Source organism: Rana temporaria, chromosome 4, assembly GCF_905171775.1.
Source record: "Rana temporaria chromosome 4, aRanTem1.1, whole genome shotgun sequence".
Classification (NCBI taxonomy): domain Eukaryota; kingdom Metazoa; phylum Chordata; class Amphibia; order Anura; family Ranidae; genus Rana; species Rana temporaria.
The window spans coordinates 296,212,064-296,235,149 of record NC_053492.1 but is presented as its reverse complement, the minus strand read 5'-3'; the positions used below and the strand labels follow the sequence as shown (position 1 = coordinate 296,235,149).

The 23,086-nt window shown below is 43.4% G+C and overlaps 1 protein-coding gene across 1 annotated transcript in view; it reads left to right on the top strand.

The window, feature by feature from the left end:
- Positions 1–23,086, top strand: part of AHI1 (Abelson helper integration site 1) — a 329,300-nt gene that overhangs the window by 74,106 nt on the left and 232,108 nt on the right. Inside the window, exon 11 of the mRNA XM_040350481.1 lies at positions 3,204–3,336. Coding sequence (XP_040206415.1) covers positions 3,204–3,336 — 133 coding nt within the window. The remainder of the gene's footprint in view (positions 1–3,203; positions 3,337–23,086) is intronic.

Genomic DNA, 23,086 nt, shown 5'->3' with positions numbered 1-23,086 from the left:
CGCGCTATAACTGAATGACTGCTACAGTGCGGACCTACCTTGCCGGAAAGGCCATCATATGACGGCCTCCCGTGCTCCAGCTGCCTGCACGCCCCCTGCAGGGCACGTGTGCCACGCTCTGTTATCAGCCGAGTCTATAAGACTATAATGCTGATAGTCATGCCCCCTGAAGCATTTTTTAACCCACTGTAGTTTAGGCAGGCACAGCCTACAAAAGAGTGGCAACTCTGCTCTCCATTCAGGAGCAGCGCAACATTGTTACATTAGGTATACTTAAATGGCAGGCGCAACAGATGTTTGTGGGACTTTACAGGGCCGGTTCACACCATAATTCACACAGGAACGATTTACATGTGATCTGGGAGCAGTGCGATTTGAAAATCTTTGTGGACCGCAGTTAAAGAAGTGCATGCACCTCTTTACATAACGCAGAGCAACCGAATCGCATGGTACCACTGTAGCACTGACATTCGCTACAGATTGCAAGTGCAGTGCAATTTGAGTACAGCGCTGGAGTCCCCCCCCCCCCCCCCCCCATTTTTATTCATTTTGAACAGGGCTGTGGAGTCGGAGTCGGGGGAAATTTTGGGTACCTGGAGTCGGATTCGGCAAACAATGCACCGACTCCGACTCCTACTAAATTTAGATTGGAATTAATAAAAAAAAAGCAAGTTTAAATGTCCCAATTCACAAAAAGTTATAATTAATGACTTCTCTACTGTAAGAATAAAGACCAATGCATGCAGTGCCTCACGTAACCGCAAAACGAACACGTTAAGTGACCGTGAAGAAGCATGCTTTTCATGTGCTTCACTATATGGCACGCAACGCACAATTAGGAGCTGCAATACTTATACTTTCCATAGTGTTGTGTTCTGCTTTTACAGGGAACGCAGCGTCCATGTGTAACCTAGCCTCTCACTGATAAGGGATTAAATAAATACCGTATTTTCCGGCGTATAAGACGACTTTCTGGATGCAAAAACATGCATCCAAAGTCGGGGGTCGTCTTATACGCCGGGTACGGTCTCAGGACTCACTTTTTTTCCCCAGCGCTGACAGTCTCCCATGCTCCGATCGCGATCGTGAAGGATTTCAAAGCCGCGCCTTCACTGCAGAGTGTTCTGTGATAGGAGGAAGAAAAATCTTCCCAGCAGCGCCTCTGTTCTTTGTTCCTCCTATCACAGATGCCTTCTCATCCTCGGACGAGATGAGAAGACGTCTGTGATAGGCGGAAAACATAACAGAGGCGCTGCTGGGAAGATTTTTCTTCCTCCTATCACAGAACACTCTGCAGTAAAGGCGCGGCTTTGAAATCCTTCACGATCGCAGCATGGGAGACTGTCAGCGCTGGGAAAAAAAGTGAGTGTTATTGCAATGGGGGGGCAACAAGTTCAGGCACAGTGGGGGCAAGTGATGGCAATGTGGGGGCATGTAATGGCACAGTGGCACAGTCTGGGCATGTAATGTAATGGCACAGTCTGGGCATGTAATGTAATGGCACAGTGAGTAATGTAATGGCACAGTGAGTAATGTAATGGCACAGTCTGGGCATGTAATGTAATGGCACAGTGAGTAATGTAATGGCACAGTCTGGGCATGTAATGTAATGGCACAGTGAGGAATGTAATGGCACAGTGAGATTTGAAAAAGCCTGTTCCTGTCAGCGGTTCTGGCTCCCCCTCAGCTTCCAGAAAGACAGTAAGAAGGGGGTAGTCTTATACAGTGAGTATATCCCAAAATCAAATTTTTTCCTGGAAAATTAGGGGGTCGTCTTATACGCCGGGTCGTCTTATACGCCGGAAAATACGGTATGTTTTTTGCAGGACTAGAGAGTGAGACACTTGTATAAGTGAAGGGAATGGAGGGCCAATAGTTCAAGACTGAAGCTGCAAACCATTGGAAAAACTGCTGTCATTTAGCTAAGGCTATAAAAACTTGTAAACTCCGATTGTTAGCTTAAACTTTAAACATGACTATGGGATTCTCCTAGGAAAATCATGTTTTAGAATAAATGCCCCTTCCTGGATCCTCCCACTGCCCTATCTTCAGCAGCAGATTTGTTTTCATTTTGTTTGTCTTTTGCTTAAACTGTGCAATACAGTAGACTATTGGCTTCCAAGCCAGTAGTCCTGTGGTAGGTTGCGTTTCTTTCCCTCAAGGAATGTATAAAATACATTTGCATATTAATACAGAGGAGTCGGGGAGTCGGAAGTACATAAAACTGACGAGTCGGAACATTTATCTACCGACTCCACAGCCCTGATTTTGAATACGGTGCAGGAAATGTGCACGCAACGTGGGCTTCCCACACCGTGTTCTGTTGTGAACTGGCTCTGAGAGAAAACTGTAAATGCAGATGCACTTATAAATAAGTGCTGCAGCACGTGTTTTTTCAATGGGAGGCCATAGTTCTAGGAATATGTAAATATCGGCCCGGATTCAGAAAGAATGGTGTAACTTTCGGCTGGCGTAGAGCATATCATATACGCTACGCCGCCGTAACTTAGAGAGGCGAGTACCGTATTCAGAAAGAACTTGCGCCCTAAGTTACGGCGGCGTAGCATAAATGGGCTGGCGTAAGCCCGACTAAATCAAATTATCAAGGCAGTGGGCGTGTTGTATTACAATGAGCCGTGACCCCATGTAAATGAGGGGCCAAACGAACGGCGCATGCGCCGTCCGTGGACGTATCCCACTGCGCATGCTCAAAATCACGTCGGCTAGAATGCCTAAGATACGCCGAACACTGCTTATGACGTAAACGTAACTTACGCACAGCCCTATTCACGTACGACTTGCGTAAACGACGTACATTTCGGCGGTCGTTCCGACATCCATACCTTAACATGACTTACCCCTGCTTTATGAGGGGTAAAGTTATGCCGGCGTAGGCAAGTTACGTTGGATGGCTGAAGCCATGTTTTTGGACGTATCTCGCTTTGTGAATCGGCACAAAGATGCGACGACGCACATTTGAAATTATGGCAGCGTATCTGGAGATACGCCAACGTAAATGCTTTCTGAATCTGGCCCATCATGTTTTTTTTGTGTGCTGTTTTTTGTTTTTTATCAGCCTTTTATGTACTGGTAGTTTATTTTTTCCATGCATATATTGTGTGTTTTCATAAGGCTTTTTTATTGGAAGCATACAGGCAGAAAGTTACATGCTTATATAATGTATAAATATATTGTCCTTGTAGGCATGTCACATTCCAAACAGGAAGTTTTTATCTTTGCGTGGTGGACAAATGGGATGTTCTTTTCTGTGTTTCTCCTATGATGGGAGAACACTGGCTGCAGCATGTGCAAACAGAGATGGTTATCCTATATGCTGTAAGTATTTATTTATTTTCCTTTTTTATTCTTTGTATAAAAAAACAATATAGCACTTTTAAAGTATGAAGGTTTTAATGGTATTTTAAGTGAAATTGTTGGTTTTTCCTTCTGTATTATTTAGGCCATGCTTATTACAACATTAATGTGTATGTAGTGCCAAAATCTATTTTCTATCATCTTTGACATTGTGCCTCGCTGTATACAGTTTACCTAAGCAAGCAAATGTCTTGCCTGGAGATCCTGCCAGTAACAGCACTTATATTTGCAGGCTGAAACGCTAAGCCACTGGCTCGAAAATAGGATCAGCATTGTTGGCCTGTTGTGTGCATTCCTTCAGTTGATCATTGTGCTGCTTATAAGGTCTATGAGATGGGGAGACCAATGGCCCACTAAGGGACGATACTGAAAATACATTGAGCTGTTGATAGAATAAAACCAGTTATACAATGGAGGTTCAGGTAGAGCTGCCAGTGTACCAGAGGGATCAATACATTTTTATACAAGACTTTAAGATGGAGAGCATCTTTCTTTTCATTGCATGGAAATTGAATGGTGTACGGGACTCACTTTATTTACAGACTTTTCTTCTTTTTTTTTTTCTACCACTGTTGCAGTTTATATTGACTTTGGAATGAATATATTTATTATCACTGACATATGGATTAAAATTATGCTATTATTTATTTAATGATTTACATGATTTATTGCACATTTTTATAGTTCATTGTAGATGTATTGATCTAGTCACTGATTTATCATATGTTAACAGATTTTATAGATACATCTATTTTATTTTGATAGTGTTTAGAATTTATTGATTTGGGATATTTGCACTAATAGTGCTTCACTGTTTGTAATATTTTTTTCTGTTGTACTGTGCGCAGTGTCCGATAAATTTAGCTCAGGAGGAGGAGAGCATGGAGGAGGGAGCGTGCTAGTCGGGCTCCAGACTCCCGCAGTAATTAGGGCTCACCTAATGATTATCCGGAAACCTGACCTCAGACTCGGCAGCAGATCTTTCCAACTACAAATTAAGAAAGATGTTGATGGCTTAATTTACGTGACCCATCAGATATTCCTGCTATACAACTTGCCTTAGATTTGCCGGACATTCCATTAATAATCTGGCCTCGGACATATACACCTTTCAGAAGAGCTGAACATCAGGAGGGGGGTATGACGAACCGGCATAGGAATCAGCCGGGGGAACCAATTAGCTAGAGAACCCCAACCCTAAGCAGTAGCCATTTCAGAAATATTATAGTATAGGTTTGAAAATGGATTAAGATCCTTCCCTCTCCTCTTCTTTCCTCCCCCTTTTTTTTTTTTTTTAACAGAGAATAGTGCACGATGTATAGATATATAGTTTAAACTACATAGATAAACACAAGGTTATAGTAATATATAAATTGTTTACTGAGTTTTTATCTGTTTGTTTATTATCTATTATGCATTTTTTTTCTTTGTTTATTGATAGTTTTATTGCCTAATTACCTATTGATTGTTTGCTTATAACTGCTATAGATAATGAATAGAGCAATTATATCCATGACTTACTGTCTGCTAGTTATAGTTTATTGAGTATTACTGACTAACTAAATCAAAATATTTATTAAATTAATATAGTGGAAGTCTATGAATGTAGTCGAATTCATTAGGAGGAATGGGGGGGGGGGGGATTGAGAGGGATTGATAGAGTGACTGACTTATTGGACAGTCAATTTGCTTATGCAATAGGACTATGGTGAAAATTAATGAGACATCAATAAAATATAAGTCGCAACGATAAGTATAGTGCTGTTGTTTCTAATAGGCAGTGACCTATTAAGTGGTTTGACATGTTTGTAGGTCATGCTTGTTCTGTGTTTTCCAATTATTTGTATATAGGATTCCTGCTTTCTAGCACTAAAATACAATACTCACGTATGTTGATAGCCCTGAATACCTGCGGTGAGGTATCCTCTATGTTTGTAAATTTTCTTTTCTCCCTTGTAGGTACACCAGCCCTCTGGTAGGGCTTGGTGTTTATTTATTTTTTTTGGAGATATTCCATACCTTTTTTGTCTTTTGGGGTGATTCCCCTTTTCTTTTTTTCTTTTCTGCCCTTTTACTTATTTTTGTTTTATTTTTATTTTTTAGGTGTGTTTTTCCTGCTATCCTTGTGTTATATATTGTTGTGTTCCCCGGGTAGCCTGAGGACTTGAGAGAGGGAGCCTCTTTCACTCCCCCTTTTTTTTGTTTTTTTGTTATGGCAGCAAATTACTCTTCTTTGGCATCTCTGAAATTCTGTACTTACAATGTTAAAGGCCTCAATAGTGAATCAAAAAGAGGTCAGATTTTATATAGTTTGCATAAAGCCAAGGCAGATCTCATACTCCTCCAGGAGACCCACTTTCGTACTGGTGGTGTTCCTGGGTGTTCGCGCAAACATTACTTTCAATGGTTCCATAGCACGATGCCTGGCTCAAAAGCAAGGGGGGTGTCTATAGCTTTACACAAACATTTACTATTACACTATCTGAATCACAAAGCTGATCCAAATGGTAGATATCTTTTTCTTAAGATTCGGTTATGGAATAAGATCTTTACAATTGCAAATCTATATATTCCAAATTGTGATCAAACGATGACAACTTTTCGCTACCTTAATCTCCTAGCAGACTTTGCAGAAGGTATTATCATTGTAGGAGGAGATCTAAATTTAGCTCTAGACCCTATGCTAGATACCTCTACTCAGTGATCGAATATTTCCTATTCTCGTCTGAAGGCCCTTAAAAAGAAGCTTTACGAACATAGGCTACTTGACCTATGTCGGATTTTAAATCCCAAAGATCGCAATTACACATATTTTTCACTAGCGCATAAATCATATACAAGAATAGATTACTTTCTAACAGATCCAAAGGTACTAGAATGGAATCCTTCAATGGAAATAGGTTCATTTATCTGGTCCGATCACTCACTGGTATTTTTAACAATAAACCCTCCTCAGATCGAGAGAACAAACTGGTCTTGGCGTTTGAATGATACCCTTATGTCAGATTCAATTTGCCATAATGCAGTTATAGAAGCGATTGGGAACTTCATTTCTGACCATGCCCAGGACGAAACAGCACTCCCCTTAAAATGGGAAGCTCTAAAGGCAGTACTACGGGGGCTGTTTATTCAACATGGTTCGCGCCTTAAAAAATAAAACACTTAAAACCATTCAGAATACTTTATCAAAAGTTCACTCTCTAGAAACTTTACATAAAACCAGCCATTGTGCAGAAATACTAGCTAATATCTCGTCCACCAGGGCATCTCTCTTGCAGCTTTTTGAAACATCTCATACCAACAAAGAAGAGCCCTGGGTAGGTACAGATATGGGGACAAATGTGGGAGACATCTTTCACGAACATTGCATCCCCGTTTTTCCCAGACTTTTATACCTAGCAGTGGCGACTGGTGCTCAAAATTTTTGGGGGGGGGCGCAAAGAAAAAAAAATTGCAGTCTCACTGTGCCCAAACACAGCCACTGTTACATGCCATCAAACGCAGCCACTGTTGCATGCCATCAAATGCAGCCACTGTTACATGCCATCAAACGCAGCCACTGTGCCATCAATTTGCACCACTGTGCCATGCCATCAAATGCAGCCACTGTGCCATCAATTTGCACCACTGTGCCATGCCATTAAACGCAGTCACTGTGCCATGCCATCAAATGCAGTCACTGAGCCATCAATTCGCACCACTGTGCCATGCCATTAAACGCAGTCACTGTGCCATACATTGTCACCACTGTGCCATGCCATTAAACGCAGCCACTGTGCCATACATTGTCACCACTGTGCCATGCCATTAAACGCAGCCACTGTGCCATACATTGTCACCACTGTGCCATGCCATTAAACGCAGCCACTGTGCCATACATTGTCACCACTGTGCCATGCCATTAAACGCAGCCACTGTGCCATACATTGTCACCACTGTGCCATACATTGTCACCACTGTGCCATGCCATTAAACGCAGCCACTGTGCCCTTTAATGGTCGCCGCTGTGCCAATTGTCCCCACTGTGCCCTGTAAATTGCTTTCTCCCCCCCCCCCGCCCGGCACTTACCTTTACTGGTTTTAGGCATCCACGTCCCATGATGTCTTCTCCCGCCCTCGATGACTGACAGGCGTCTCAGCCAATCGGGTTACCGGTAGCCAGAACCGGCCAACCTGATTGGCTGAGACGCCTGTCATCTTATTCAAGGGGCGTACAGTCTGTGCGCTCCGAGAATAAGCTTCCGAGGGCTGTATTGGGAAAGCCTATCAGAGCTGTTGGCTTTGATAGACATTTCCGTACAGCCAACCAGCTGGCGTTATTCAGATGGCCGGACATTGAGTGCCGACCATCTGAATAACAGCGGCAGCGGCGAAAATAACATAGATTCGTGCAATGCATAAATCTGTGTTATTTGACTCAGTGGCGGTGAGAGCCAGAGGGGGCGGCGCTCCAGCGCCCTCTATGGACGAACCGCCACTGATACCTAGTATAAAAAAGCCATCTGGAGAATATGTACAGGAAACTGCTATCCCATTAGTAGATGATGATAAAAGAAAATCTTTAGATTGTCCTTTTCAACTTGAGGAACTATTGGGGGTGATTGCCGATATTCCATCAGGAAAAAGTCCAGGCCCAGATGGATTCACTCCAAAATTTTACAAAACTTATAAAGAATACTTATCCCCATTTTGCTTCAAGTATATAATTATATTTCCTTTAGGAACCAATTTCCAACTCCGACATTAGAAGCTCACATCACTCTTATTCCGAAACCGGAAAAGGACTTAACAATATGTTCCAGTTACCGTCCAATATCTCTAATTGGGATCGACTTAAAAATCTATGCCAAATTGATTGCGCTACATCTCCAATCCCTTCTCCCAAACTTGGTACACTCAGATCAGGCGGGTTTTGTACAAGGAAGAGAAGCACGTGATAATACTATTAAAACTTTTTTATTAATGAACTATGCCCAAACAGCTAAAATACCAGCATGTCTCCTTTCAGTTGATGCAGAGAAGGCATTTTATCAGATTGGATGGCCCTTTGTTAAACAATCATTGATACAAGTAGGTTTGGGCCCAAATCTACTTCATAAGATTCTGGCGTTATATATCAAATCTGAAGCTAGAATTAGGATTAATGGATCGTTGACAAAAAGCTTTAGTATACAAAACGGCACTCCACAAGGATGCGCACTATCTCCTTTACTTTATGTTCTGGTAATAGAACATTTAGCAATAGCAATTAGACAGAATCCCTCCATTACAGGTATACATATAAATCAAAGGGAAATAAAATTAGCCTTGTTTGCCGACGATCTATTACTTTGTTACTAATCCACGTTTCCATACCTTCTATCTTACTTGAATTTAAACGTTTTGGTAACCTTAGTAACTTTAAAGTAAATGTATCAAAATCAGAAATTCTTAATGTGTCCCTTAGCCCACAACAAGTGATGGTACTGAAAAATAATTTTTCGTTTAAAATCTGTTCCTCTGTATTAAAATATTTAGGTATTTCTATTCCTTCCTATCCGAATCATCTATATCCAACAAACTATATTCCTCTCATGCAACGCACTCTACAGGATCTTAAAAAGTATGATTGTAATCAATATTCGTGGTTCGGGAGGATTAATATAAATGGATATAATACCTTGGTTTTTATATTTATTTCAAACTATGCCGGTCTTTGTTCCTAGATCCTATTTCTCTACCTTACAGTCGGCCTTCTCAAAGCTGGCGCACCTGATCTTTACCATTACTACGTAGCGGCAATATTAACAAGGGTGGTGAATTGGTTTCATTTTTCTGACACCAAACAATAGGTACTAATGGAGCAGTGGTTAAATCAATTGGATCTTACTGCTCTTCCTTGGCTAGATTTTGATACTAGAGATAGTCACAGAGATTTACCTTTTACTATGCCCTTTCTTACATCCCACCTATTAAAAATTTGACTAAAAGAGCCTTGCAACTAGAACTTTCCTCAAAAGTAGGACCTATGACACCTTTATTCGGTAATCCACGATTTCCGCCAGTTTTAAACCGGAAAAGTTTCCTTGTATGGAACAAAGAATCGCATCGAAGAGTGTGTCAGATTGCATGCCAGGAAACATTTCCGCCTGTACTAAATTTAATCTTCACACAACAACCCTCATTCACGCAATGGTTGGAATATCGGCAGTTATTATCATTTTTGTCCTCTATTCCCCCAAATAAATCTTTTTATAGAGACGCAACTCTCAGTTTGAACTTTTATTGCTACAAGATTCAAAACCAAAACACATTTTATCAGCAATTTATAAGATACTTACCATAAAAAATCCCCCTGAACCTCCTGAATATATCAACAAATGGGCGAATTAGCTAAATGTTCAAATTAAAGATGCAGAGTGGAATAAATCATTTAACTTAACACATTGTATGTCATTAACAATTAAAGCGCAAGAGACAAATTACAAACTTCTCTCTAGGTGGTATTGGAGCCCATTGTCACTACAGCGTATATACCCAGAAAAATCAGATATATGCTGGCGGTGCCACGTGTCCAAAGGCTCACTGCTCCATATTTGGTGGGAATGCCCTCAAACTTTCAATTTTTGGGAAAAAATTTGCAATTATATACCTCAGTTACGGGGGAACCAATACCAAATACGCCACAAATCACCTTGATTTCGATTCTACCAGGATCATATAAACACATCAAAAAGGACCTTTTTGAGACACTGGTTGACAGCAGCGAGATTAGTTATACCACGGTACTGGCGCTCAATACAAATTCCATCAGTTAAGGAATGGGTTAGTGAAATGGACAGTATAGAGAAGATTGAATCACTTTTAGCACATGAAATTGATACACACGAGGAGCATTACCGGATTTGGGCCCCCTGGAGGATATATAGATAAACAACAAGAAACTAGGAAATCTTTGGGGAAATAAAGGAAAATAGATGTGTCAGGCAGGGGCTTATGCTGCCATTTCCTACCCTTACCCCTTTCCTTTCCCCTCCCATCCTCCCTCCCCATTCCCTTCCTTCCCATCCCCTCCCCTTTCCCCTCCCTTTTTCTCAGTTTTTTTTTTCTTCTCCGGTGTAGTGTCCTGACATTTATTATTTTAATATGTTTTAGTTTTAGTATGTCTTGTTTTTTTTTGTTAAGTTTTATATGTGAAAAATGTATTTGATGTTTGTACTATAACCTACAACTCCATAATAAAATCAGAATGAAAATAATCTCTACAAGGCCTGGTTCACACTTGTGCGGCTCTGAGAGCTGCGTTTGCATGGGCAAGGTAACCTAATCATTTTTAAAACACAAGGAAAAGGATATTATTTATATTTCTTTATATTTTTGAATAGCGCGTGCCGTTTTCATGCACTCAAAAAAGCAGCAGTGTCTTCCTGCACTGCTGCACTTGCAGTTTCTGTGCAGGCTGGGATTTTTTTAAAGTGCAGGAAGTCGCTGCTGCTTTTTCAAGTGCGTCAAAAACCCCACTCGCTATTCAATAATAATAAAAAAGATAAATATTCAGAAAGTAGCTATTGCTACAAAATGTGCACTCATAACACTAATAGCACCCGCACACATCTCCTGCATTTTGTTTGTGCGTGTGGTTGTGGCTGCGGGAACAGGTGTGGACCCGCAGCAGTAACCACCATCACAAGTGTGTGAACCAAGCCTAATAGGGGCCAGATAGTTGTAAATCCTGGTTTTAAACTTTCCCTATTAAGGTATATACAAAACTGTAAAAAATTAAAACAATAAAAAGTTTTTAAGCATGTATACACTTGAAAGCAGGAATAGGCAATCCATGTACTCTTTATTCTATGGATGCTTAAGGTATAACCAAACCCAAGAATATAAATGTATTATTTTTCAGCCTACCAGTCAACATATATAGTGGTTGCATTCGTTTTAATTTTCAAGCTAAGAACAGATTTATCAAATGCATAAAATACCTATTGATCTTTACCATAAATGGCAGTTCCTGTTCCTGTGAGGTGAACTGGAAGCAGAAACACAGCTATTTTTTCTGTGTAAATAACAAATTCACCCCCCCCCCCCTCGTCACGCAATGAAGATAAAAAAAAAAAGCAGAAGCCAAACAAGAAACATCAATGCAATCGCCTTGTCTGTAAACTGGTAGGTTACAATAAATATTAAATCTTTTTTTGGACCCCCCTCCCCCCCAAAAAATGTGTTTGTGTGTGTGTGTATATATATAGATAGATAGATAGATAGCTAGATAGATAGCGATTATGTATGTATGTATGTGTGTGTATGTATGTGTGTATATATATATATATATATAATCTCTATGTATATGTAATATTTACGTGATTTAAATTTTTTTCACAAATTACCAACATTTTATTCATAGGTGTGATAAAGTATGTTTTAACAGGATATCATAATGCTTCCTATTGTAGCAATGCATTAAAACATTTTGGTATTTACTGCCTTGAGGGCAAGGATAGGTTACTTTTTTGCATTTATTAAGGAGATTTTACCCTATCCAGCTGGAAACACTATGGTTGTCTCTATTACTGGGCAAAATGCCCAATTGTCTCTTTTTTACTGTACATAATAAAGACGCATAGGACCATAATATAAACAATGAAGCAGGTGTGTTCAGATTGGAAAATCCCTTTTTTTTTTTTTTTTTTTTTTTGTATAGGTCTGTGACATAATAGTTCATTTTATGTACATCTAGACTGGGGGATGAGGGATGGCAATTATATCATAATAAACAATAACTGCGTTGTAAAATAGTGTAGTGATCTGCCTTTTGATAGCTTGCACGGTGTTGATATATACAGATGTAGACTGTTAAAATTCAAAGAGGCTAATTCAAAGAGCCAGCCCAATTCCTTTGGTAGTTTCCTATATACAGCTCTGTTTAGCTCATCGGCTCTTTAAAGACTGCATGTAATCCAATTAATCATTAATCTTCTTTCTGTAAGCCTTGGGCAGTTTACCTGGATTTTGTCCTCCTTACTATTTACACCATTACCCTTAATTACCACTGCTGGTTACATTTTAGTGATCTGCCATGTTGTATACCCTGTACAGTACACAAGGGTTTTATGTGTATCTCGTAATACATACTGAATGATCAAATTAAAACTATAGTAAACCCGAAAAACTAAATTTTTTTTTTTTATATTGCAGCTTACCAAATGTAGTGGCTTTATTAATTTTTTTTCCTTTTTATTTACACCTGATGACTTGGCCAGTAACACAGTTCCTGTCTTAGGCCCCTTTCACACGAAAAGGATCCATTTGACGGACTCCGCGTGCTCAGCAGGTATTCACTTCGCTGATCCCCGCTGAGCAGACATCTCTGCTCACTGTGCAGATGGACCGGGCAGAGTCCCGCTGTCCTCTGTGGGGAGATCTGATGAAAACCAAACGTCCGTTTTTATCCGATCCCAGCCGATCCGCTAGACAGATAGAAAAAATAAGACCACCATCCATCTGAATTTGGCAGATAGAATTGGACCGGATAGCAGCGGGTGTCAGTGGACATATCACCGCTGACATCCGCCTAGCCATAGGGGGTTAATAAATGGTCCGATCAGGTCCGCCTGAAAAACTGACAGGCGAACCTGATCGGACAGCCTGTGTTAAAAGGGGCCTTAGAATGTCTCCACTTTGGGTGGAGGAACAGTAGAGACCCCTTTGGACAGGAATACTGTCAGTCTGGGTAGAGGGTAGTGTTTGATGCACTAGCAGATTTAGATAAACTTGACTGACAAATTACAGCTGAACCCCAGCTAATCATTTTTGAGCAGGTAAGCCTCTTTCACACGGACGGACCGTTCAGGTCCACCTGTCAGATTTTTTGGCGGACCTGAACTGGCACTCCATAGAGGTCTATGGAGCCACGGATGTCAGCGGTGACATGCCCGCTGACATCCGACCCGCTTCGATCCGCCAAAGTATGACAGAGGAAAACCCTATTTTTCCATCTGTCTGTGGATCGGATGACAACGGACTCTACGGCCCGTCGTCATCTGATCCCCCCCATAGGGGAGAGCGGCACTCTGATAGGTCAGTCCCTGCACAGTGTGCAGAGACAGACCTGTCCTCTGCCTGCTCAGCGGAGATCGACGGAGCGTTCCCTGCTGAGCAAAGCGGAGCCCAGACACGGACTGTGTGAAAGGGCCCTTAAAGTACGTTTTCTTTATCGTACATCACGGGACACAGAGCAGCATAGTAATGACTATGTGGGGTTATAGAGCCTACCTTCAGGTGATGGACACTGGCACTCAAAGACAGGAAGTTCCCTCCCTATATAACCCCTCCCACACTGGGAGTACCTCATTTTTTTCGCCAGTGTCTTAGGTGTTGGTCACGTTCGTGAAAGCTCTTGCTTATGAGGTCCTTCTTGGACTAGAGCAGGCTAAGAATCCGGATCCGTTCAACGTGCTTCATAGCCAAAGTGGACGGTACCCGGGCCTCGGTTAGAAGAACGAGGTTTGGCCTATAATGCTTCTCTTTGAAGAGCTGGACTCTGGGCTCCAGTACTTTGGTCTATTCCATGGCTAAAAGTTTTCTGCTGCCAGGGTGCTATATAGGTCCAGGGGAGTGGTGTTCCTGTCCATGGACCCCGGTCCCTGAAGGTCTTTGACAATACCCACGGTGAAGGGTGAAGATTGGGCCTCTTGCATAAGCAACACCCTGCAGCGTGGAAAGGTAAGTGGAGGTATCTACGGGACTTGGTCCGACAGTAGGTCCTCCAATTTTTTCGGGGTCTATGGGTGGCCTATATTATGCTGCTATGCATGGGCAATGATGACCACTATATCTAGATTAGACAGGATGGCTGCTAGTTTACCCATATAGATATCCCCTGGCTGATTCCTACATATGCTGTTTGGTTGAATGTGAGTAAAAACTGTTTACCTGTAGTGTTTTCCTTCCTTCAGCCTCGGTTAATTATTGCCGAGTCCCGCAGTGCTGTGTCCCCCTGTCTGGAGCTGTCGCCCCCCCCCCTTCGTTCCTGCTGACCTCCGTTGGGCCTGGGCGTGCGTGTGCATGCGCGTGGCATGCGCGGGGGGAGGCGCGGGACATCTTGGGACGCCAGCCCAGAAGCAGACGGGACACAGGGCACTTGCAGTATCTACTGCAGTGGATGGACTGGAGCTCTTTGAAGCAGTGACTGGCGTGGACTCAGCAGGGAGCAGCTCTCCGAAGTGAAGACTCTCCTTAACCCCGAACACACTGTTCCTCAGCAGGTTGTATTGAAATCAGTCTTTGTAGATCCAGCAACAGTGACCAGCTAGTAGCTATCTGGACAAGGAGGGCTCAGGGTTTAACTCTTGGAGTGTCCCCTCTTTTATCCTTTGTCTGGATTAGTGGGTGTCCCTTTAGTGGCCCTTGCAAATAGGGGCATGGCTCCTAAAGGGTCAGGGACGGCGAAAGCCGCAAAAAATGCAAAGAAGCAAAAGGGCTCCCCATCGGGCTCGGAGGATCTTGGGCAGACCTCTATGGCGCCATACTCCCCCGAGACACCAGAGTTTGGTCCTCAGGTTGAGCCAGTGGGGTCACTGGGGGCTACAGCCGGTCCAACCCAGGCGCCCCCTGTTTATGTTAGAGGAGGTATTGGCTTCCACCCTTGGGAGATTGGAAAAGAGGTTGGCGGCGTTAATTGCGGCCGCCTTGCCCGAGAGAAAAAGGGCTAGGTCCCCCTCTCCCGGGGCTCAGTCCCTGGACAGGGGAAATGTTTCCTTAGAGGAGGGTGAGGACCAGGCGGATGAGGAGCTGGAGGGAGCAGATTTGGAAGAATCGACTCTAGAGGAGCCTTTTTCAGCCACTCAAGCTGAGAGGCTTTGGATCCAGTCCTTGATGGATATGGTACATTCGGCTTTTAAACTGCCCCGGCCAGTACTGGCTGTGAGTGCAGTCTCCTCATTGGGGTCCTTAAAGGCTCCACAATCAGGTTCAGTTTTTCCGATCCATCCTCTATTGGAGAATCTGATGTATCAGGATTGGGTTCGCCCGGACAGACTCTTTGTCCCCCCTTAAAGATTTTCAAAAAAGTGGGCGGTCCCCGCAGTAGATGCGGCAGTATCATGTGTTAATAAAAGCCTCACCTGCCCTGTGGATAATGTCCAAATGTTTAAGGACTCAGCTGATAAGCGATTGGAGACCTTGTTAAAGGCATCCTTTACCACAGCGGGGGCAGTAATTCAGCCAGCTATAGCAGCTATAGGGGTCTGCCAGGCTTCAAAGGACCAGGCGAGGCAGGTCCTAAGGGATATCCCGGCTCAACAGGCTCAGGATTTGGCTGAGCTACCAAGAGCCCTATGTTTTTTGCCGTGGATGCCATCAAAGATTCCATCCAGCAGGCTTCCAGTCTCTCGCTGGCATTGGTTCATATGCGGAGGCTCCTGTGGCTAAAGAATTGGTCAGCCGAGACCCCTTGCAAGAAACTCCTGGCAGGGTTTCCCTTTCATGGCGAAAGGTTATTTGGTGACGATCTGGATAAATATATTCAGAAGATCTCAAGTGGGAAAAGTACCCTGTTGCCGGTAAAGCGCCCTTCCTCTCCGGCCTCGGGGGCTTCAGCCTCTCGACAGTATCGACTGCCTCCAGGTCGATCGGGCATGTGAAACAAGCTGCAGGGTCAGGCTCCAAGAAACAGGAGACCTTGGACCCGTAAGCCAGGTAAGCTGGCCCCTAAAGCGTCTCTCTGAAGGGACGCCCCCACTCTCTCGGGTGGGGGGAAGACTCCAGTTTTTTTCAGAGGCTTGGAATGACAAGGTTCCCGACAAATGGGTCCTCTCTACGATCTCTTCAGGCTACCAACTGGAGTTTCGAGGTTTCCCCCCTCCTCGCTTTCTCGTCTCAAACATGCCAAATGACCTAGGAAAGAGGGATTCTGTCCTGGCAGCCTTAAAACGGCTTCTAGATCAGGGGGTGATTGTGGAGGTGCCAGTACAAGACCAAGGCAAGGGATACTATTCAAATCTTTTCATTATCCCGAAGCCAAATGGTGACGTCAGGCCAATATTGGACCTGAAGGGCCTAAATCGATATTTGAACATCCGGACCTTTCGGATGGACTCTGTCCGGTCCGTAGCCGCAACAGTACAAGGCAAAGATTTCCTGGCATCCATCGACATAAAGGATGCATACCTCCACGTCCCGATTTTTCCAGGTCATCACAAGTACCTACGATTTGCGGTAGGTCAGCGTCATTTCCAATGCGTGGCCCTCCCCTTTGGGTTGGCCACGGCTCCCAGAGTTTTTACAAAAATCTTGGCACCCCTGTTGGCCAACTTAAGAACCCAAGGCATCTCAGTGATAGCGTATTTAGACGATCTCTTGTTAATAGATCAGTCAGCCCTCGGCTTAAGGAGAGCAGTTCGCATAACTGTTCAGTATCTCCAGTCACTCGGCTGGGTCATAAACGAGGACAAGTAGGCCTTACAGCCAACAAGGCGAATAGAGTATCTCGACATGTTGTTCGATACAGAAAGCCAGAAGATCTTCTTACCACAACCAAAGATCAACGCTCTAAGGGTATTGATTCGGTTAGTCCTGAGCAAAGGAAGGCCGTCCATTCGCCTCTGTATGCGGCTGTTGGGGAAACTGGTGGGCACGTTCGAGGCTGTACCCTATTCGCAGTTCCATTCAAGGAAATTGCAGGCAGCCATCCTGGCTGCTTGGAACAAGAAACCTCAAACATTGGACTACCCCATGTCTCTCTCGTCTCTAGTCCGGCAAAGTCTATGTTGGTGGATGAACCCCCGCAATCTCCAGAAGGGGAAATTCTTCAGCCCGGTCGTTTGGAAAATAGTGACGACGGACGCCAGCCTGACGAGCTGGGGAGCAGTAATGGGGAACCTATCCCAGCAGGGAAGGTGGTCAGTTTCAGAAAGGTATCTGCCCATCAATCAACTGGAAATCCAGGCAATTCGGCTAGCCCTGAAGTCTTGGACAGCGGAGTTACGGGGTTGTCCAGTCAGGGTTCAATCGGACAACGCCACAGCTATGGCATACATAAACCACCAGGGGGGCACAACAAGCTCGGCGGCCCAGGAGGAGGTCAATCAGGTCCTCACATGGGCAGAAACGTATGTGCCCTGCATTTCGGCAATATTCATCCCCAGGATAGAGAATTGGCAGGCGGACTACCTCAGCCGCCAACAGATCTCTCCAGGAGAATGGTGCCTCCATCCCCAGGTGTTCCGGGAGATTTTCAGCAGGTCGCCAGATGTAGATCTTATGGCATCCAGGTTCAATGCAAAGCTAGACAGATTTGTGTCCCGGACAAGGGACCCATTGGCATGCCAGACGGATGCACTGGTGTGCCCATGGACCCAGTTCTCCTTAATATACACCTTCCCGCCTGTGCGTCTTTTACCCCGGCTCCTTCGCAGGATTTGGGTGGAAGGCAAGCCGGTAATTCTGATAGCTCCGGCATGGCCCCGAAGGTCGTGGTATACACTAATAAGGATGTCAGTGGGGGATCCGTGGTCCCTTCCACTTCGGCCAGATCTGCTATCTCAGGGCCCGATATTCCACTCTTCCTTACAGTCGCTAAGTTTAACGGCTTGGCGACTGAATCCTACGTCTTGGAAAGGAGAATGCTCCCTAGGCCAGTAATAGCCACTCTAATGCCAGAAAGCCTGTGTCAAGACTAATCTATTACAGGGTCTGGAAGGCTTGCATAGCCTGGTGTGAAACTAGGGGGTGGCACCCTCGTAAGTTTGTTGTTGGAAGGATTCTGGAATTTCTTCAACTGGGTGTGGACATGAAGCTAGCCCTCGGCACCATTAAAGGGCAGATATCGGCTCTGTCCATATTATTTCAGGGACCATTAGCTACCCACTCTCTGATCAAGGTTTTTTTGCAGGGAGTCTTGCGGATGAATCCTCCAGTTAAGACCCCCTTGTGTCCTTGGGACCTAAATCTTTTCCTATCGGCTCTACAGAAACAGCCCTTTGAACAATTAAGGGAAATTCCTTTGGTTTTGCTAACTAGGAAGCTGGTGTTCCTGGTGGGCATGTGTTTGGCCAGAAGAGTCTCAGAGTTAGCCGCTCTTTCTTGTCGGGAACCATATTTGGTCATCCACAAGGATAGGGTTGTTCTTCGGCCTCATCCATCCTTCCTCCCGAAGGTAGTTTCGAGTTTCCATTTAAACCAGGATCTTATCCTTCCTTTTTTCCAAATCCGGGTTCTGGAAAGGAAAGGTTACTACATTCATTGGATGTGGTAAGGGCGGTCAAGTTCTATCTGAAGGCTACTGCCCAGATCCGAAAGACTGATGTCTTATTTGTCCTGCCAGACGGTCCTAAAAGGGGCCAGGCAGCGTCTAGGGCCACTATTTCCAGATGGATCCAGCAGACTATCTCGCAGGCCTACGGATTAAAGGGGAAAGATCCCCCAATATCAATAAAAGCTCACTCCACCAGGGCAGTGGGTGCTTCTTGGGCTGTGCATCATCAGGTCTCCATGGCTCAAGTCTGTAGGGCGGCGACCTGGTCGTCGGTCCACACATTTACAAAATTCTACCAGTTGGATGTTAGAAGGCACACGGACATAGCCTTTGGGCAGGCGGTTCTGCAGGCTGTTTAGATCCCCGCGTCCGGGGGCGCCTATATTTATTTATTTACTTCTTGTTTTCCCTCCCCTCATGGGGCATTGCTATAGGACATCCCACATAGTCATTACTATGCTGCTCTGTGTCCTGTGATGTACGATAAAGAAAAAGGGATTTTTAATAACTGCTTACCTGTAAAATCCTTTTTTTTTGGAGTACATCACGGGACACAGAGCTCCCGCCCCTCTTGGGGAATATTGGGACCTGTATTGCTTGCTACAAAACTGAGGTACTCCCAGTGTGGGAGGGGTTATATAGGGAGGGAACTTCCTGTCTTTGAGTGCCAGTGTCCACAGCCATGGTACATGTCCTGAACATGAGCGACATGAGCATTTTGCGAGCGTATTGACGCTCGTTTTCTGCTATAACAGCAGCCTAATCTCCTTCACCTCTTCACCCCCCAGGACACTCTGATCAGCGCTCCCAGTCATTGGCTGAGAGCGCTGATTGGGAGTCAGTCGGCTGCTGGTTTTCCAGCATGCATGTTGGACAGAAGTTGGCTGGCTTTTATCGGACCTGCTGGCATACACACGGGACAGATGTCGGCAGTTTATTATTGAACTGCCAAATGTAGGCAGGCATTCGGCCTATGTATACAGTGCTTAAGCTACAGAGCTTTTTCAAATAGCCTCATTCAATAATAACAGTTGAAACAAGTTGTGCCGCATACATGTGCCCCAAAGTATGTTGTCATTTAGTGGGATTTCGGGCCACTAGATGGCAGTATAATATCATCATAATGTTTCCATAGTGGGATTTTTACAAGGCGTCTTTTCCAAGTTTAGTGTTGTCATTTTCAAATTTAGGTATGTTTGCAATGTAAACTGTAAATATGTTGAGGCTTGTGTGTTTGTTATCCAACTTTCCCAGTGCTGTGGTAATAGAAACTCCGGTAAAAATGTCCCTTAAAATGTATTTAAACCTTAACAATTACGGTAACTTTTCTTATTTGTTGGCTTCATCTGTTAAATATACAGTTGAAATATTGTAAATTTATATCTAGCTATGACATATTTATGCAAAATATGACATGGGCAACATACGATATAACGTTATTACATCTTTGAAGAATCTGTAGAACCTGGGATTTTGAATTTTCAGAATGTGATGGATAGAAACAAAGTTGTAAAAATGCAATAAAAAATGTTGATAAAAAAAAAATATATATATATATATATATACACACACACACAATTGAATTTTTTTTGTATTTGTTGTATAAATTCACTTATGAATTTGTTTTGTAAATGGAAATTATTCTTGTCAGCAATTCAGAGCTGTCCTAAATCTTGTACTCTTATGTGCTCCTGTTTATTGTGCTACCTGTAATAAAGTATATTCCACGATGTGCAGGCTGCTGGATTAGAGCTGCACTGTCCTAATTTTGCTGCTGAACTTCCTGCTGCAGGTCTCTGGGCTCAGCTGAAGTAAGAAGATCTAATAGGGACACACCACCTCCTGCCCTGTCCTCCCAATGAGAAGTTATTTTACTGATTACACTGCCTTTAATATGAGGTGTGAATTATCAGTCACAGGATCCCCCAACCATTCACAGATTATGGTACAGGTAGTGTAATCGGTGTCCCCATCATCTTTAGTGCAGATGAGCCCAGCGTTACAAAGATCAGCAGTAGGAAGAGGACAGGACTTCCCTATAGTGAAGATTTGTACAGAATGCAACAGCCCACACATCATGGAACATATGTGTTTACAGGTAAGTAATGTAACTAAAGCTGTAGAGACAAAAAAATGTTTATAATTATAAATTACACATAGTTGTGTGAAAAAGTATTTGCCCCTTCCTGATTTATTTTTTGCATATTTGTCACACTTAAATGACTTAGATCAAACTATTTTTATTACACAAAGATAACCTGAGTAAATACAAAATGCAGTTTTTAAAAATGATGGTTTCATTTATTAAGGCAAAAAAGCTGTCCAAACCTGCCTGGCTTTATGTGAAAAAGTAACCACTAAACCGAATAACTGGTTGTGCTACCCTTGGCAGCAAGAAATGCAATCAAGTGTTTGCGATAACTGACAATGAGTCTTTCACATTGCTGTGAAGCAATTTTGGCCCACTTTTCTTTGCAGAATTGTTGTAGATCAGCCGCATTGGAGGGTTTTCCAGCATGAACGGCCTGTGTAATGTCATGATACAGCATCTCAATTGGATTTAAGTCCGGGATTTGGCTAGGCCATTCCAAAACCTAAACTTTGTTTGAACCATTTGGAGGTGAACCTGCTGTTGTGTTTCAGATCATTTTCCTGCTGTGCACTTGAACTTGAGGTAACAAACTGATAGCCGGACATTGTCCTTTAGGATTTTCTGCTAGAGCTCAGAATTCATAGTTCCATCAATTATGGTAAGTCGTCCAGGTCCTGAAGCTGCAAAGCAACCAGAGACCATCACGCTACCACCACCATGTCTGACTGTCGGTATGATGTTCTTGTTATGAAATGCTTCATAGGTTTTATGCCAAATGTAACAGGATGCACACCTTCCAAAAGATAACATTTTTGTCTCAGTCCACAGAATATTTGCCTAAAAGTCTTGGGGATAATCAAGATGTTTTTTGGTAAATGTGAGATGAGCCTGTGTGTTTTTTGGTCAGCAGTGGCTTTAGGCTTGGAACTGTCCCATGGATGCCATTTTTGCCCAGTCTCTTTCTTATTGTTGAATCATGAACACTGATATTACCTGAGGCAAGTGAGGCCCTCAGTTCTTTAGATGTTCTGGGTTCTTTTATGACCACCTGGATGAGTCGTCGTCATGCTCTTGGAGTAGGTTTTGTAAGCCGGCCACACCTGGAAAGGTTCACCACTGTTACAAGTTATCTCCATTTGTGGATAATGGCTCTCCCCATGGGTCACTGGAGTTCCAAAGCCTTATGCTCTGTACACACGATCTGACCTTTTGTCTGACCAAATTCACATCGGAGTAAAATAGAACATAGAAGAATTACTCCGATGGGGCATACACACGGTCCGAATTTCCGATGGAAAAAGTCAGACGGAAATTCCGATCGTGTGCTTAAGAAATGGCTTTGAAACCCTTCCTAGACTGATACATGTACATTATTTTGTTTATAATCTGTTCTTGAATTTTTTTGTGGCATGATGTGTGGCTTTTTATGATCTCTTAGCGTGCTTCACTTTGTCAGACAGCTTCTATTTATGTAATTTCTTGATTCAACAGGTCTAGCAGTAATCAGGCCTGGGTGTGGCAAGTGAAATTTAACTTTGCTTTCCAAAAGTGTGGTTAATCCCAGTTCATTCATGATTCAGCATGGGAGGGGGCAATTACTTTTTCACACAACTGTGTGTGTGTGTGTGTGTGTGTGTGTGTGTATATGTGTATATATGTATATATGTGATTCTACATTTTTTGGGTAGGGAACGTGTGCAGCTGCCAACCTGGCTGTGCTGTCACCGGCTCCAAAACATGCCAATCAGCAGGTCCCTGCCATTGATTTATGGCTGGGACCCGCCGATCAACAGAGTGGATGACAGGAGAGAGATCTTTGTATGTAAACAACACAGATCTCTACTGACAGTGGAGATTTGACGTTTTTTGTCACCCTGCAAAGGGAATAAAAACCATCACATCAGCACACAGTCAACACATAAACACTTGCTAGCCACACAGTTAACCTTTTGCCCCAGATGTTAACCCCTTCCTACCCAGTGTCATTAGTACAGTGACAGTGCATATTATTATCACTGTATTTGTGTCACTGAAGATGTCAGTGTCAGTCAATCCCAGTGCACTATCACAGTCCCACTATAAGTCGCTGATTGCCACCATTAATAGTATAAAAATAAATAAATAAAAATCTGTAGATGCTATAACTTTCACGCAAATAAATTTAATAACACACTTAGCAAAAAAATAAACCCAGTGGTGATCAAATACCACCAAAAGAAAGCTCAATTTCTGTGAAAGAAAATATGTAACATTTGTTTGGGTACAGCATTACGTGACTGCGCAATCGCCAGTCAAAATAGCACAGTGACTGCTTCACCTTAAAACGATTGACAATTATGGATCCTAACACCCCGGAAGGCCTATCCCATATGTACCCTAAGGTC